This window comes from Lipophrys pholis, assembly GCF_963383615.2.
Source record: "Lipophrys pholis genome assembly, chromosome: 2".
In the NCBI taxonomy this organism is placed as follows: Eukaryota; Metazoa; Chordata; class Actinopteri; order Blenniiformes; family Blenniidae; genus Lipophrys; species Lipophrys pholis.
The window spans coordinates 7,594,981-7,613,180 of NC_137636.1; the positions used below are offsets into that span (position 1 = coordinate 7,594,981).

The following is an 18,200-nucleotide window of genomic DNA, read 5'->3' on the forward strand; positions in this document are numbered from 1 at the left end:
ATCTCTAGAGAGTGCATGAAAGTTATATTCTAACAAGAAGTATGATTAATACAACAATTTAATTTAACAATTGACTTACAAGTTCAATGTAAGTTCCCTTAGGTGAAACGTGTGTACGCCGATGATCAGTATGAAATAAAAGGTTTGGGGAATTTCAAATGTTTTATCCAAATTGTATAATTACTCCTGAACAAAAGCAAAACAAAAATCCTTCATGGTATGGAATATATGTGTGGAGATTCGGTTGGATGTATTCCCTTCTGAATGCAGAACAATAATATCTAAGATGGGTGTCAAACTCGTATTACTTCTTGGGCCACATACAGTGTAATTTGATTTGAAATCTATTTGTTTTAGGGCTACAGAGTATCAATATATCATTAAGAAGTTCACTTTCAATTAACTATTATATATGACAAGCCTGAAATTTGAATTAAAAAAAACTGCAATTTCAACAGTATTGTGCCTCAATTCACTATGTGCTTTACAACATACAGATCACTGTAGATTTGTACTAAACGACATAATAATATTTCCAACTTCATAGGCAAAAGACGTTTGGCAACATGAAGCTGGATCTCAAAAATATGGTAGGTCAGTTCATATTGTGATCAGAATAACTTCACTAATAAATTTAATTAACGTTAATATTGACACATTTCTACATCTGTGTAGTTTTACTGATCACCTCAAGTTATACCCCTGGTGGTCAAATTAATACATTGCAGTTAATGTCATAATTTCTCACAACGGATCAATTCCATCTCGCGAGCCGGTCTGGACTCTCTGGCGGGCCTCTTTGGGTCCGCCGGCCACACGTTTGACACTCCTGATTTTAGGCATGACATGTTTGATCGTCGCGTATTTCTAATAAGATGAGCTTTGTCGGCGACACGTCGTGTAGCTTGAGACGTTGGAAGCTGGGCCGTGAAGGGTCCTCTCCAGATCTTATGACGCGTCGTGGTTACATAACAAGCACGCGGCAACTCCGCCTCCACCGCGCGCGCTCACACTCTGCGACGCGTCGTCAGAAGAAGCCGCCGGCGCCGGAGAGAGTAAAAGCGGGCCGATGGCTGCGAGCGTCCAATTACATTAGAAACTGTTTTAATTCTACTACCGACTGAGTGGAGTGGTGCTATGTCTTCGGGAATGACTGGACAAACACCGTAAGTGTCCGTTGGGATGGATTTGGTCAATTATCTGCACGTTTTCTCCGCTAGCCGGCTAAGCTAACGCCCGTCCGTTACTACGAGTAAACATGCTAACCGCTAGCACACACACGTTCCGGGCCTGTAGCAAAAAAGTTAGCTTGAAACATAGCGGTAAGACTATAAAACACTCCACTTCACTGAAATATTTAAACACTTTGTCTGTATGCTGATTTGTTTATCAAAATACTTGTAGAGGGGCGAAACTCAGTCAGGTTGCTCATTGAGCCTTAGCTTCAGACGGTTAAAGCCGTTGTTAGCTTAGCCTGCTTTAGCATCTAATTGTTTATAACTGCAACACGCGGGTCTACTCAGAGCTTAAGTGGTCTGCGGGAAACGCGTGTTAAACATGATTATGCATGTCTTTAAACGCTATACACAGAAATGGAGTTTACAAGTTTCCATTAACAAACCAAGCTTCAATTATTAGTATCGTTTTGAAAAACTTAACATGCTCCGGCTGCTCCTTGAGGTCGCCTCAACGATTTATCTGGCCCCATCTCAATATCGTCCTTTATAAGTTCTCTTTGGGGATTTTTCTCTCCTTGCCAGTTTGATCTGAATCACGATTCGTCCTCCTGACATCTACTATCTTCACAGCACATATCCAATCTGTCTCAGCCTAAAGGCATAACAACGCTATTCCCAAGTCATTTTCAACTTTAAGGCGACTTTGCTTCACTGGCGTTTCCAGTCAGATCAGTGGAAACATTTATCGGAACAGCATTGCGTTTGTACACCGTTTAATTGCATATTTCATTTTCACTAAAATTTAACCCGTTATTTTAGTTTAAAATGTCTCATGGAACTGGAAATTGCTCTTTTTATTAGGCATATAGTTAAATCCACATTACATGTCATAGTTTTTAGTCATACTTCTAATCAATTTGTTCATACTGTTAAATTGGAGGGAATTCTGTGCAGTAAACAGCCAAACAATTGTGTTTATGGATAAAATATCAGATTACTGAATGTAAATGTTTGTAAGTATTCTGCCTGCAGTCAATGTTTTAATCTGTTTTGATTTTATTTGCAGGTGCTTAAGCAGTCGCTGGGATCAACCAGCTCAGCCTAAACAGAGTGTCGATGTAAAGCAGCAGAGGAGTAGTGAAAATGCAGCCCACCCTGTGTCTTTATCAGGGGTTGTCAGCAGTGCCGGTTCACACCGAGCAGTTTCTCAGCCACCAGATGCAGGAGAAAAACCTTCAGCCCAGGGAGGCGTGGAAATGGCTGCTGCTATGGCAGCCAAAATAAACGCTATGTTAATGGCCAAAGGAAAGCTGTTAACTCCTCCTCCCTTACTTGCAAAGGTAGGTGGTTTTTAACATTGTAGATTGCCGCTGGTGAACCATTTTGAAATTGATAAAGGGTTTCAAGTTTTCTTTTTAATTTCACATCTTTTAGGCACCTACAAGTGTACCTGTGCCCACGGCTACAGAGGAGATGGTGGTCACAGAGGTTGACATAAATGATGTTCCAATGAATAGCAGAGACCTTCTCACTAAAGGCAAAACACAGGAGGAGGTAGATGAGATGTGGATGTGCTTAGCAGAACATGATTGACTTCAAATTTCTTTAAACCTGTTTTTCCATGATGGAAATGCCTGCTTCTCTTTTCAGATCCGACAGTTTAGTGGTGCTGTCGTCTCAACAAAGGGTCATTTTATGAAGGAATCGGAAAAGGGAACTCGAGGAGGGTGTGTATTTATGTTTATGGTTCTATATTACCTCAGATTTAACATTTCAGGGATTTGTGTTAAAACTGTTTAATAAGAAAAACATTTTAATTTGTACAAAAGGAGGTATAAACGTAAATTGGCAATCAATGTGTTTACAATAAATGTTGCCTACATCTAAAAGTAAATGTATGTCATGTAATGCAGAAATCAGTGGCGTAAGTGATGCTGACAAATACGGAATCGATGTTTTGGAGCTTGAAAAACTTCATTGATGTTTTCAATATTTAATTTCTTTTCTTTTAGACAAAGACCTTTGTATCTCCACGTCCAGGGAAAAAACCAAGACCAGGTCAATAGTAAGTAACTCTTATTTTATCATCCTGCTATCAAGTGCCTGTTGTTCATATGGTCTGAAAAATACAAAACATTTTATCTGGAAAAGAGATTGACTATAACTGATGCCTCATCTGTGTCTTTATTGCAACATTAGAAGCTGTGATGAGGATTAAGGAGATCATCTCTGAGGATGTGTTGAGGGCCTCTGCAGCATCAGGACAACAGATGCCCATCATGCCACCTCTCACACTCTACCCTCAGCCTCCTCGGCCTGTCATCCCCTCTTCGGGTCCACGGACGCCAAACAGCACGTCAGTGTCTGGCCAGGGACATCGACCTGCAGCGCCTCATTCAGGGGTACGTACAAATAAAAATATGTGCTCTGTTATACAAAAATGTATTCCTGGATACACTTCTTATCTCAAACTAAGGTCGAACTTATTAGTTACAAATATTTTCTTTCTAATAGAGTTCGGGTTATAGTCAGAGATACAGAGTAAAACACTATTGACACAAACATTGTTTAAAGTTCTATAAAATATGCAGATTAAGTAAACAATGCTCAATGTGTATTGTACTTCACACCCATTGTGTTGGTCAGAATTGTAAGCATGGAGGTCAAGAAAGTGAGGCAAATGAAGACCATGTTGCCTTCACTGATACCCACCTCCTATATTAAATAGCAGAGAGAACATCTGTAGTCTCAAGCGAGATGCTGCGGATTACTGTGTCTGCTTATAAACTTACACGACCGCAAGCATTTTTTTCTTGGTGTAGATTCAATGTCTAACAATACATTTATTTTTATTTTTTTGCTTTAATTCTCAGAGTTTTGTGCACACAAAGATTTTTGTGGGTCTGGACCAGGCACTGCCATCTTTCAACGTGAATGAAAAGGTTGAGGGCCCAGGAGGTTCTTACCTGGGTCACATTCAGACGGAGACGGGGGCTCGAGTCTTTCTCAGGGGAAAGGGATCTGGCTACATAGAGCAAGCGTCGAAGAGAGAGTCTTTCGAGCCTCTTTATGTCTACATCAGGTGCGTTCATTCTGAATGGATTTTCAGTCATTCTTTTTTTGAAGTAGAGAATTCTTCCAATTGCACAGAAATGTTAGGTCCTTCTGTTCATGAATGCCATCATCATAACTTAGATGTATGTAGTCACTATTTAGGAAATTTGTTGATGATGATGATAATAATAAAAATAATACAATTGATTGATTGTACTGAATCCAGATTGAAAAGCTCAGTTTGGAGCTAACATTTTAATGAAAAAATACAACTCATCTAAGTTGTAACTTTTAAAAAGGGATTTTTCAAGGGAGCCTTTTGGTCTTGTATAAATAAATAAATGCATTTCAAACCAACCTGAATACAAGAAGTATAATTTTGTTTAGGAGTCATTTAAGGCAAGTTCTTGCATGTGATTGGGAAAACACATTTGTTTTGTCCTTTACTGAATCTACTTCATCCCGTTATAACAGTGGTCCTTTTTGTATGTTGCAGCCACCCAAACGCAGCTGGACTGGAGTCTGCAAAGAAACTCACAGAGAGTCTACTGGAGACCGTAAGTTTATTGTATTGTCACCACAAAGTAAAGTGGATCTTGTTTAAATGGGAGGTTCAAGAAAGTGAGACTATCGCAGCATGTAGTCTTCACTGATACCCACCTCCAACAGTGAATGTGGTAGTGTGAACCACCTGATGTCCAGTGATACGTTCCGTGTGCTCTGCACCTACCCACAATAAACTACAGAAACTATGCCAACTCAGCCTTTGTTGGAATTTGTCCATCTAACGTCATCACTTTTCTTATTCTTCAGGTGCGAGCCGAACACGGCCAAATGGTGACGACGTACACGGCCACAGGCTCAACACAACGTAAGTATACAATAAGATTGGATAACTAAACAGGCAAATTCTAACAAAGAGACCAAACGTCAGGTATCGGCTGACCGCTTTTGCTCAAGTGGTAATGAATCCTCCCTTGACGTTTTTAGTGGCTCAGCAATAACTTGAAATCGTAGGTCAAACTTGTCAGAACACCCTGTTATTGATCCATGTGTTATATGCTATTAACTCAGCGTTCTATACTTTCATTTCAGCATACGCAGCACATGGATATCCACCTAATAGCAATTACTCTAACCAGGGATCCTGGTATAACTACCCAGCGAATGGGTATGCTGGTGGCTATTCAGCGTACCCAGGAGCCGGTGGTTATTGGAGTAATGCAAATGGTCCCCCAAGTCATTCTAACATGTCGACAAACCCTCCATCTTCTCAGGCAATGGTTCAGTATCCGGTGTGTCCTAGGAAATCGCATTCATACCTTGTCCAGGTAAATGTAAGAACTTTTCCTGTGCTCAAGTCTCTTGAAACACCCGTTGAATCAACATTGCCTTATCTGATCGGCGGATTTCAGCCCACAGTTCAGATAGAATATTGTACCTAGTCATTCAGCAGTTTGAGTACCAGTTACATCACAAGCACAATAAACATATAAATCAGTTGAAGCCTTTTGGATATTTTGTAGTTCCATTCCCTGGTTGCAGCTTCAGTGTCTGTGTGTTGGTTTTTGCTCTGCTTAAGGATCCAAACAGCAGTGAGACAGTGGAGCCTGAAGAACCTTTAACCAACCCCCTCGACTCAGGAAGTCCCAAACATCAGTTCCAGGAGGAGGCAAAGGACAAACAGGTCATCTTAAGAATGTGTTCATTCTGGCTGCTCACAACTCAAGTTACAGCTGATAGTTCAGTCTTATGGTCTGTGATCTCAAGCTGAGATCCTTTAGCCCTGAATGAAACTACGCTGTGTGGGGAAAAAACAAACAATGACAGTTTTGTGACCTAAATGTGATTCTGGAAGATAAAAGGCCAATGTTTGTAAATCAAGATCATACTGATCCTGGCAGGAACGATGAACTTCAAAAGTACTTAGGATTCCGTCTGGTTAACATTTTAGACACATGAATTTTAAAAAAGACAACGTACCAGGTCATTAATTACAGTCGTTTACCTGTGAGTGGTTGCTGACTTGCAGCTGCTCTACATAAGACATAAATTAAAATAATGTCTGTGTACACACAAATGAGTCTATAATGGACTATATCAACGTCAAAAAAAGTTGAATGACTTTTTTGTTCTTGCTTTTTTTTTAATGTTCAGCCTGCCAGCGGATCTCCAGAGCGTCCGACTCAGCGGGAGTCCGTCCCTCCTACATCCAGTGTTGTAGAGGAGAAGACAGTAGAAAGGTCTGATTGTTGGTCGTATTCTTTCAGTATGCAGATTCTTTACCAGTCTACTTTAGTTTCCATTCTAATCTTTGTAATTTTCAGGTTTCTGATGCCTCCTCCTCCGCCCCTCTTTCTGGCTCCTGCTCCTGTTGCACGCAAAAGGCCGAAGGGCGCAGTGACGGACGACCCGCCAAGCCTGTCCAGCAGCAACGCATCGCCGGGTATGTTGTTGTTGACTTCCAGATATTTGACAAGCTTGAAAACTTCTTCTGTGGAGTTTTGTTAATTAAAATGGCGTCTCCCCCCCATGGAGTGATGGGGGAGGAGTGGAGACCTGTGTGAGTCCCTCCACTTGTTGAACTGACTAACATGCTCCTCTCGTATATGTTTTTTGTCTTTCCCTTGTTTTCTCTCTCAACATGTGTCCCTGGACCGGCCTGTTATGGATGTGTGCTCTGCTGCCGTTTCATTTGATATCTTCCTTCTCCTGGCTGCGGATCAAACGAACCCCAAACCATCGCTAACATGGGGCTCCTCAATGGGTTTCCCTTTCGTTTTGTTCTCCTTCTTTGTCTCTCTCCCTCCCTTCTGCTTTTCTCTGTTTTTCTTGTGCCCTTACAGGCGTCGAGGAGGAAGTGTTTGAGAAGAAGTCAAAAGTGAGCGTTGATACGTCGGGGCTTGTGCCCTACGAAGGCGACTCCTCTGATGAAGAGGAGGAGAGGACGCGCAGCAGTAAGCCCGATCACTCATAACCTCTGTCCCGCCCCATCCTCATTGTCCTGGAAACTCACACCCAATGGCGACATTCAGTACAGCAACACTTCCTTCTGAATCAGCTCTCAAAGGAAAAGTCCAGTCTTTTAATATCACACTTGTTTCATTGCTTTACCAGTATGTCAATCCGTTTGCTATAAATAATCACTTATCCAACTTGTCTTTTTTTTTTTTTTTTAATAATAAATTGGATTTCCATCCATTCTCAGTTGACTTTTGAAATTTACATTTTACTTTGTTCTAAAAGTATTTGCAAATACTTGAGGACTGCACAGGCATGTGGGCAATTCTGATATAACGCCAGCTGGACTTTGGACAGAAATCCTTCTAAATACTGGTATGGTCTTTGATTTCTGGCCCTTGGGCTCTTTTCAGATTTCTTAAGTAACAATGTTTATGTCCTTTTTTCTAAATGTTTGTTCTTCCCGTTGTTGTTACTCAGCAATGAGTATCTTTAAGTTCCTGCCTAGCTGTACGTCGGATGGTCTGTCTCGTTTGTCGTCACGTGATATGCAAGACGAGGGTTTTCCAAACTTCAATGCTTTTCTTTTTCCATAGTCTTATTGGCGTCTTGAGAAGCCTTTTATTATTTGTGAACTTCGCCATCTTCTACAAAAATAGATCTGTAGTAGCGAAGCACATCAGCTGCTGCTTCTCGGTGTGCAAGTATTAAGGATGGACTTTTCCTTTTTTTTTTTTTTTTTTTCCGGATGTGAATGAAATTGTGTGTAAAAAAAAAAAAAAAAACTTAAGCGGATTTTTGTTTCCCCCTTGAAATAGTTTTATTTAAAGTTTTTGTTTCAATGCATCATTTCTTAATAGACAAAACAAACAAGCTTCTCATTTCCCTTTTTGAGGTTCTGCTGCAGTTAAGATGGCTTAAATACATAATGTACAATTCAATTGAACCTTTTCTTATCTTGGAAAATGGTGTATGCCTGTTCCCATGGAATACTATAATAAAATCAATTATTAAAAAAAAAAAAAAAAAGTGTTGGGTTTATTGCTGATGTTACGAAGCACTCTTAACTACTAGAAACCTGGGTTTCATCTCCGATTTGGTTTCACATGAAGGCGTAGGCGGGAGCTTCGATGCCGTTGTGCACGGTGATGGCTCCTGGGTTGTCCAGGCTGAAGCAGGGCTGCACGTAGTTCTGGAAGTGACTGTGGAAGGTGTGCAGGTGTTGTTCCAGGTTCACATTGAAGAAGGACAGGGTGCCCTTCTCGTAGTCCAGCGCCACGCCGATCCGCACCGGGTTCACTGTGATCCTCAAATCTGGACTCCAACCGTTGTGTAGAAACTCATATTTATGTCTGGTAGAAGAAAAAGACGTGGCGATTATGGATGTTTAACCAGATCGCACGATGTAAAGATTTTTTCTGCTCGATCATTTTGGATGATTCCTTCACTGTCGGCCATCAGGAGAGCAGATGTTGAACAAGCAGCCCACAGCAGGATTTCAAATGGTTGCAGATTAAAGAAAACAAGCGATGCGATTGTTAAATGGTGCGTAGGCAGATTTCAAGAGGATTTCCACAATGGAAACCACATTTGGGGCCTGTGTGAGATGTTTCTCTGAATGATTTGCTAAATGATAATTCATCTGTCCTGCTTTGTTCCACGAAGAGTTGCCATAGAAACGCTCGTAAAAGAAATTCTACTGTGGGCTTTTCCACTGTCGGCTCATTTCTGCATGATGCGGATGCCTTTTTTTTTATGCACTTAGGAAAGGAAAATTTCAGAATGCTAAAAATACAAGTTTTGGCCCAGTTTCCCTGAACTGCAGAAGTCATCCCTCCGAGGAGCTGCATGCTGATTCTGATACATGATTGGCTGCATCTGCTGGTGTGCAGTCCTATGAAAACGAAATCCCATTTTTCATCAGCTTGTGCCGCAAATGACTGCGATATTAAAATGACTTTAAACCATTATGATTTGTTTAAATCATCATATATTCAGATATAGCGTAGTTCTCGCCCTTCCTTTGCCACAGAATGAGATTCTGCATTCTCATGGACAAGTCTGGGTTTGTCAGTTGCCAGGAGGACGATGCTTGTCTGCATTGTGTTTGGTAAAGTTTGGCGGAGGGGGATTTTATGCTGTGGGCTTGGTTCTGGGGAGTTGGGCTCAGTCCCTTTAATTCCAGTAAAAGGAAATCGGAAAGCTTCAGCATACAAAGACATTTTTGACAATTTCATGCTCCCAACTTAGTGGGAACAGTTTGGAGATGTCCTCACAAATGGTCAAGAATTCCCATAAACAGTCCTTGTGGAAAGCCTTCCGAGAAGAGTTGGAGCTGTTGTAGCTGTGAAGGGTGGACCGACATTAAATCTTATGGTTTAAGAATGCAAATACTTTTAGGCAATGTAGTGTATTTCAGAAATCTGAGCAAGTTATAAATATGTAATGTATTTGTAATGAGGCCTCCTGGCATTTTGAGAGTTTATCCCCTCTGCTTGTTTTTATAACATTTCTTTGCCCAGGCTCTTTATTTGAAACTGATATGACCAACGGAAAGAACAATGAGATCCCAAATAAAGTTATGTTATTTTTCTGCTGTCAATTTTTGACAAGCGTCACAAATCTCTTCTAATGTTGCATATCAGCAGTGTTCAAGTCGTGGCATGCAATAATTCTGCTTTTAAAACTGTGAGGACTCAGTTGGAGGAGGTAATATCTTGTTTGTTGATGTGTTTGCCGCTGCTACTCATGCGTATGAAGCCATCGTTCTGAATTGACACGAAGTTTAAGTTTTCTCTGAAATGTGATTGTTGTAAATAATGAGATGAGCAAATAACAATAGCCTGTAAACATTAAAAGGTACTTGGCCACAAAGATTTCTTGCAGTAGCTGGAAGAGACCAAACCTACTCAAAAAGACTATCACTACAGTTCGAGTGTTGAGTACTGCATGAAGATTGATGGTGGTACTTGCAATTCTTTGCTGTATTTCACAGAGCACTGGGATTATTCAGCCCTTGACTCTCTTCATGCTTCACCGCTGTATTTACTGTCCAGCTTCACTGTTTGAAGTGTGATGCTGCACCGTTACCTGGATGGACTGAGGATGTGTCTCATACACCAGGAGGTACTGGTGGCCCCGAGGTACGAGTTCCTCTCCGTGTCCTCGTATGCAACTCCGATCCGAAACTCTGTCCCGTCGTCCACCTCAACCTCCCAGTAATGTCGGCCCCGCACCGGAATCAGATCTCCCAGAACAGCAACACACCTGTAGATACGCAGACCAACACTTACCCCACACCCCGACAACAGAGCTGCTTCCTGTAATCTTTGGTCACACTCAGCGAGCGGAGGCCCGACCTGGTGAAGGTGCTGTCATCCAAGGCCATAGCACTTATGGGTAATTCCTCGTCTCCGTAGAAGATGGTAAAGCCATCTTCAGAGATGGACAGGCAAGGATGAGCAGTGTCCTCCAAGAGGGAGAAAAGTGTACCTGCACAGGTGAAGGGCCTTAACGTCATATAATTGAGGGGAAAGTAGATTAACTGATGGAATGATTCTGAATGAAATGGTACTTTTACTCTAAAACAATAGCGTTATAGTAACACGTCTGCACATAGACTGAAGTCATCAAATTCTTCAGTCTAATGCAGTGACTCCATACCGTGGCTTTAAGAACCATACGATAGTTTCCATTATTTAACAACTGAGGTGATTTTCACAGCAGTAACATTACTGTCACTGCATGTAAAACCGTATATACTGTTTTACATTCAGTAATCTGGTGGTGCAGCTTGTATTTCACTAATATATGAAGATTTTCTTTCTGGTCGAAACAAACATGAGCTGGCTGATCCTTGGTTTGTTTGTTTGTTTGCTTGACCTGTTGTGGAGATGGTAATAACGTCACTCGTGTCGCTGGGACCGCCGATGTTGACCGCTCTCACAGCGATGAGGTACCGTCGCCCTGCCTGCAGCTGGATCAGACACTGACAAGTGGGCAGGGCAACTATGGACCTGCGGGATCAACCAATGAGACGACAGGCTGACATCAACTCCTTCATAAGTGTGTTATGAGCAGATTAATACCCACCGGCTGAACGAGCTCATGTTTCTATAACTCTAATAAAGTGTTAACTCTTAAAGAAACATTTGGTCTCATGATCTAGAAAATTGTTTAAAATGGGTGGATGCTTTAAGACTTTGTCATATTTTACCGTTTCTTGGAGTGACCAGATGAAAAATGTAAATGACCCTGAATATGAGGACATTTTGCTCGCCTGTGCGGCAGGAGAGGAAGCTAAGAATAGATTTTCTGGGACAGAGTGTGTCTTGATTCAGCAGCTCTGTACAACCAGGGGACCTTGTAAAATCCCAGGCAAGCAGTAACACTGACGCGTTCATGGAAGTAGGGAAGCAAAGGCCTTATTAAAGAAAAGGCCAGTAGAAGACAAATATCATGTGGTGCTGGATCTTTGAAGCAGCGCAGAGAGTTTCTATTTATAAAGAGCTATTTATAGATGCAACCTCATTGAAGAAAGAATTCCGGGAAGGCACAATTGAATTCATCTGCTTGGTGACCCAACCGTTGCAGATGTACAGTTTTGTCAGGCACGCAGGGATCTCACTCAGTAACGCCGCACTCTGTGCCGCCAGTGACCATTTCGCTGAGCTCCACAGTGTAGGAGTCCACCGGGTCGGTGTTCCCTGACTCCCAGCGGATCAGAGCCGCGTCTGGACAGCTGGTACACTCCCTCTGCTTGATGACGGGAGGCGACGGCACTAAAAAAAGAGACGATTCAGCTTTTATTCTTCCAGCCTCAGTCATGCGAGCCTGGAGCCACCACAAAATAAAGGACGTTTCAATTTCAATCCAGATCATTGGACGCGCCGACGAAAAAGAATTCAACAAATGCTTTTGTAAAATCGGGTGTTTCTATTACACATATTTCGTGATTCTACAGCATCACTCACTCTACAAAACAGAAAACTCCATACCTGTATGAGCTGTTTGGCATTACTGTTGACTTCAATATTAGAAAGACAAAATAAAAAAAAATAAAAAACGAATCGATTTCCCGAACACTTGATAGTTTGCCGAAACTTGATAGTTTTAAATGTCTCTCAGTCTGATTTGATCTTGACCACTCTCTCAAGTCACGCAATGATTATGATGTTGAGTTTATCCAAACAGTACCTGTAAAATAGTATGCCACTAAACTCACACGGCCTTTTTTGGCTACAGTGAAATATTGAAGGTCAAAGTTTATATCAAGTTTAGCTGCAAATTGAAGAGGTCAAGAACAAGGACTGCAGAACTGTGTTAAATGTTCTATGAGTCTTTGTGTCTGGTTTAGAGAATCTGTGATTTTTAAGGAACCAATTTCAGTTTTAAAGAGGTCTAACGTATCAGTGTGTATTTTCAACAGTTAAATTCAAACAAATTTTTGTTTGTTTGTTTTTAATACAGAAATGATTTTAAGGATAAATGCAGAGCAAAAAGTATTTTCAGGAGTCCAGGGCTGGACTATCAACAAGACTTCTCTGTATCTGTCTATAAAAAGTAAAAGTCAGTGTGGAATTTAAAAACCTGCATGTCATGTTTGAAGTCTGAATTTTAAAATGTTGTTTTTCATTTGAATAACTTCTTGAATCCGTTTCAGCCTCGAGGATCCACATCCATTCTGAAGAGCCCAGCTAAGAAATCCTTTTTTCGCTTATTTTATTTTCTTCTAGATGACGGTGAAGCATCAACACAACACTTAACAGACGGTTTCTGTTTCTCACTCCTCGTCGTACAGGGTTTGATACACTCCATGTGGCCATGCTCACACACAACAGAACAACTTCAAATGTGCCCCACACTTTGACCACCTGCTAACTATTAATTCCATCTCAATCTCAAACGTTGACAAGGTAAGAAAGCAGCAGGCAACAATCTCTCATGTCCGTAGATCTGACTGGAAGAGACCTTGGTTAAACGTCATGATGTGTCATGACGCTCATGTCTTCTTATCTTGAGATGAACTGTTGTTGGTTTCAATGAAGCTGTCTCTCCTCTCTATCAGTGACCTCATTCTACTATGACCGAGAATCCCCTCATTTTATATTCTATTTTCTTTGGCCACACTGTTTTTGTAAAATGACGTTTGTCTTTGTTCTGTGTCTCCATCTGTTATACTGGGAGCTACTGTGTCATCTATCCAGGGCCGTACGTTTCAGGAGTGTGATGCTCGTTACCTGTCATGTACAGAGCTTTCTCGCTTGCAGGGCTGATGCCTGTGGTGTTGGTAGCCGTCACCCAGAGCTCATATTGGGCGTTGGGCAGCAGATCTGTCACAGTACAGTGGGTCTCCTTCACGTTCACCTTGCTCACTGAAAAGCAAGCGTAGGTGCAGTTGTGGATTCTCCGATCATTGCTTGCACGATTTTCAAGACGGAAATTGGCCCGTCGCTCGAAGCGACTTCAGCAGCAGACGGTTGTCAACATGCAGTGTGAGTCTGCAGGTAGTGTCTCCGAGTCGTACCATGTGGTGCACAGGTGCTGTCTGCAGGTGTGTCCTCCAGCACCGGCCTGTAGTACAGCTCGTAGTACTCCACCGTGTCATCCGAGAACAAGCTCCAGCAAACACGCAGCGACGTCTGGGTGGCAGAGTTGGGCATCTGTGGGTTGATCACTGGGGCAGACGGGGCTGTTTGTATATCACAAAAACACTCTTTTATTATTGAGTATTGGCCCCAAAATACATACAAAGCAGTTTGTTAAGCCAGTTTTTCCTCCCCTTACATTAATCTTAAAACAGACACATTTCTGCTTTTATTTCATTAAATTTTGTTGCAACAAAAGACATTCATTCACATCAGCCAGATAATTATGGCGTCGGTTCCGGTCGCCGCCCTCAGCAGACTCCCCTCGCCATGTTCCTAACTGCTGTCAGCTGTGTGTCAAGGTTTTTGACGGGTTGCCATGGTCATGCCAGAACATCACTGGCTGAAGGTGAAAACCTTGCCGGAGAGCCAGAAAGCAATTGGTGTGACCGTGGACCTGGATGACTGCCGATCAGCGTTAGACACTAATGGACGGACTTCTTGAACTACTTTTTGCTTAGCAACTTTTTTTTTCTTTTTTTTTAATTACAACCCGAAATTTAAAAAAGGATGGTGTGTACAATATACGTAAATAAAACACAGTCTCACAAATCTACATTTACAAGGGTTTCACTCTGTCTTTATTTTGTTTTGAACCTGTAAAGCACTTTGTGTTGTATTTTATTGTTGTAAAAGTCCTATACAGATAAAGATTGATTGAATGATAGAAAGTCTATTTTTATTAAATGGCAAAATGAAATATGTTAAAAATGTTATATGTTGTCTGTGTTGTTTAATGGAAAAAAAAGGTGAATTTATGATTTTTAAACCATTTAACTCGATTTTGACCCTTCAACCCGGACCATTCTGAAGTAACAGTAAAGTAAAGTTTAAGGATCTAGTTTAATGTTTCATTGGCTCCATGACACCAGAGATTTCAATCAAATAACACAATTAGTGAGATTACTGTGCTGCAGGAAAATGTTTTTCTGTAATAACATTCTCATCAATCTGCAAGTGTAAATAGGGGAATGTGCGTGTGTGTGTGTGTGTGTGTGTGAGAGTCAGAACCTGGAACAACGTTGATTGAGTCCATCATGGTTTTCACATCTGACAGGTCGGCGAGTGGTGTGTTAAATTCAAGATTAGTAGACAACGTGAGATCAACCTCATCATTGGCAAACTCCTCAATTCTGGCAAAGAACAAGATGAGAAAGACAAACAACTCAACTCAAAATCCAAATCAAACAGTCTATTTGAAATAAAAACACGAGTCATTGAATATGTGGTTACATTGACTTAAGAATCATGACATTAATGGTTAGTCATTGGAAGGAACACGGCAGACAGTGGTGCAGCGCCACACCATGCAGCATCACAATTACCTTTTAACGGCGGGCATAACTGTCTGTCAAACAAAATCGAAAGAAGCAATTATAAGAATGTAAAACATTAATCAACATTTAATTTCTACTGTCACAATAGACACGTTTATCATATCATCTCATTTTTGTCCGCCCACATTTATCAAGTCAAAAGTTGCTTTCCTCTGGTAAACAATCCACATTCATATTTCACCTCCACCAATCAGCCAGCAGGTTCACTGACAGCATGTGTGGTTGGGACATTTTGTTTGTGAGCTACTTCAAAATGAATTCAAGCTCCATGTGTCACCCGGATTTAAACGCAAACACACCATTTACACAAAGGCAAGGATCAAAACAAATACTGTATATTTCCCCATGAATGTAGACCTCAGTGTGGCTCTTGCACCCGAGGATTGAAATGTAATAAGTACGTTTTTGCGGCTTAATTTAATGTGTCCAGGCAAGTTTCTAATTGTTTGATCAAAACTGTTTGTGCAGTCTTGCACCTACATGTAATATGTGCAAAAACCTGCTCTTATATCAAAACATTACCAGCAAATTAATTTACGACATAAACAGGAGGCATAAACATTTCATATTTATGCATTTTTAAAAAACCAGCTGGGGCAAACACCAAAGAATCCACCTTCAGGAAAAGCCTCTTGTCCTGGTAGCGGTAGATCTCCTGGGCTTTCTCAATGAGCTCCTTGGATGCATCCATTGCTCGGCCACAGTTCAGAAGCTGAGTGTACAGATCTTCCAGCTTGCTTTTCTTCTCCTCCTCCAGGCCAGCCGCCCTCTCATCATAGCGCTGAGACAGCGTCTGCAGCACGTCGTTGTAGTGCTGCTCCAAGTGCTGCTCCTGACGGCCAAAGTTCTCCTGTTCGTGCAATTATACAACACATTACAAAGACATACACGTTTGTTATATATTGATAAAACATATGGAATTAACTGAAAAGATGATGACAGATTATGAGCGCAGCTTGATGACTTTAGGCCCCTGAGGAGACATTTATAAACTTTTCAAGTTACAAAACTAGATTCTGCCATCTTCACACCAAATATAATGATAATAGGAAGTAATCTCAAATGCTGACTCAGCCATAATATATTGATTAAATGTAAAAGAGAAATTAATTTGAAATATTACCTCGACAGTGAGAAAGATTTCTTCCAGGTGACCTGCAAAATTCTCCATCTCAGCAACTTTTCCTTGCAACTGATTCCTGATCGTGATGATCTCACCCTGAAAGCAATTGAAGACCATACCTCAACACCTTCTGTTTCTAATTCAAAACTAATAACATAAAACATTGTCCAGGCTTTGCTGTCTGGACTCTCAGCTCGCGTCTGTGATTCTGTAAAGAAAAGGGCATTTCATGTGGACAGCTCCATCTTCTGGGACTCAGCTATAGGTCACATTTAATATGCCCCACATCCGTCGCGTAAGAGCTTATATTCTTTGGCACAAACAAAATAAAGAAATGCAACATTAAATTTGTATTTTTAAAGAATAATGCCGGCATGACTGTGGATCATACATATAGATTTTGTGACACATTTGGACCAATCCAGCCTTTTGCTTCATGAACAATTGGATATTCCCCAAAAAATGTTATTGCAAGTTAATGTAATAAGGGGTTTGTTAAAACTTTCACGTGATAATGCAGGCTTTTGATGTAATAATAAAGCATCTTTTGGGACATTGATCCTGTATTTGAGCTTCTCTTTTTAATAATTCATACTAAACATGCAGCTAGAGCTGCGTGTATTGTTCTCACCTCGGTTTCTTCCACCTCGAACACATCATCGCGGTCATCTTGTCCAGCTTCCGCCCCGGTGGGAGATGGAGAGCTGTTCTCACAGGGTTCAAAATGAAGGGACTCGTTGGTGTCAACAGAAAACCTCTGGAAGGTGGAAACATTGTGGGCCCCCCTCCCTCCCCCGTCTGAAACCACATTGTGAGCCTCCATGGCCGTTGACTCTCTGCTCAACTCCTGGTGGTCGGCTTCTTCTGCAATCACGCTCAGTACGCCTCCTCTGATTTCATACAGATCCATGAAGCAAGACCTGTGCGAGAATCAAAGGGTCAGATGGTCAATTCAACTTTCTCTTAATGATGTGAATATAATCATCAGCAACATTTAATAATAAACTGAACAAAGCCACAACAAGAGAGTCCATGTCTTAATGACAGAGCAGCTTGCATGTGCAGAAAGTTGGACCAATACATGACAATCAGATTTAAAAGCAAGTTTACCTGGATAATTCAGTCTGTTCTAAACAACCATGTCAGGTCGGTTGCGGTGGTTGACAGAGCAGCTCTACAGAGTCCCACCCTGCACCAGGCTGGTACAGAAATAGATGGGACTCAGTTTGATCAGATGTCACAGGCATGCCAAACATCCAGTCAGGATATGCATCATTTACTGAAGAAAACATACAGTTTAGTCTACATTGAGACTCGAGCTTTGTGAACACTGTAAAAAAACAAAACATAAACATACTCAAACTGTTACGTTACTGCTGGTTACAGCATTATTATACACTTCTTTGGTATTGGTATTGAGAAATGGGAAATCCCCGAGCATGTGACGGTCAGGTCGGAGGACGCTGTGGTGCCTTCAAGGCTCTTTGGAAATTTAAACTATCGCAAAATTAAAAATATCGAAATCCATAAGTGTTTTTAAAATGTAAAAAATACCACTTAGCGTGAGTTATTGAGTAACAGCAATATGTTCTGTTTTACATTAGGAGTATTATTATTACTTTTATAATGACAAACACCCAAATACTTATTAAGATTTCAGCTAGCAAGTGGCTCGATAATATTTCGTATACTTCCAATTAAAGCATAATGTTGTTAAGTAGATATGGTTGCAACTAAGATATGATTTCAAAAGCTGAATCATTCAGATGTATATGACAATATTTAATTCATTTGTTTTCTGGGCGAAACTCACAAAATGAATGACAACACGGGCGTTCGTCTTGAAAATGCTTAATTGAGATGTCAGTGCAACAGATATGTGTATTAGTTTTACCATTCA

The 18,200-nt window shown here is 41.1% G+C and overlaps 2 protein-coding genes across 2 annotated transcripts; one reads left to right on the forward strand and one right to left on the reverse strand.

The window, feature by feature from the left end:
- Positions 1-1,016: 1,016 nt before the first annotated feature.
- LOC308106565 (KH homology domain-containing protein 4-like) lies at positions 1,017-8,204 on the forward strand. Its single transcript, XM_080458389.1, has 14 exons — positions 1,017-1,166; positions 2,245-2,518; positions 2,613-2,732; positions 2,829-2,905; positions 3,191-3,243; positions 3,378-3,580; positions 4,052-4,260; positions 4,729-4,789; positions 5,046-5,103; positions 5,328-5,563; positions 5,815-5,919; positions 6,390-6,475; positions 6,560-6,678; positions 7,079-8,204. The coding sequence occupies exons 1-14, from the start codon at positions 1,138-1,140 to the stop codon at positions 7,207-7,209; spliced, it is 1,761 nt and encodes a 586-aa protein (XP_080314515.1). The 5' UTR covers positions 1,017-1,137; the 3' UTR covers positions 7,210-8,204.
- Positions 7,963-17,523, reverse strand: fsd2 (fibronectin type III and SPRY domain containing 2). Its single transcript, XM_080491156.1, has 13 exons — positions 17,411-17,523; positions 16,932-17,220; positions 16,301-16,396; positions 15,794-16,027; positions 15,166-15,188; positions 14,852-14,973; positions 13,720-13,884; positions 13,433-13,567; positions 11,821-11,974; positions 11,076-11,209; positions 10,553-10,685; positions 10,284-10,460; positions 7,963-8,545 (listed from the first exon to the last, which is right to left on the reverse strand). The coding sequence occupies exons 2-13, from the start codon at positions 17,208-17,210 to the stop codon at positions 8,296-8,298; spliced, it is 1,902 nt and encodes a 633-aa protein (XP_080347282.1). The 5' UTR covers positions 17,211-17,220; positions 17,411-17,523; the 3' UTR covers positions 7,963-8,295.
- Between the last annotated feature and the right edge of the window lie 677 nt (positions 17,524-18,200).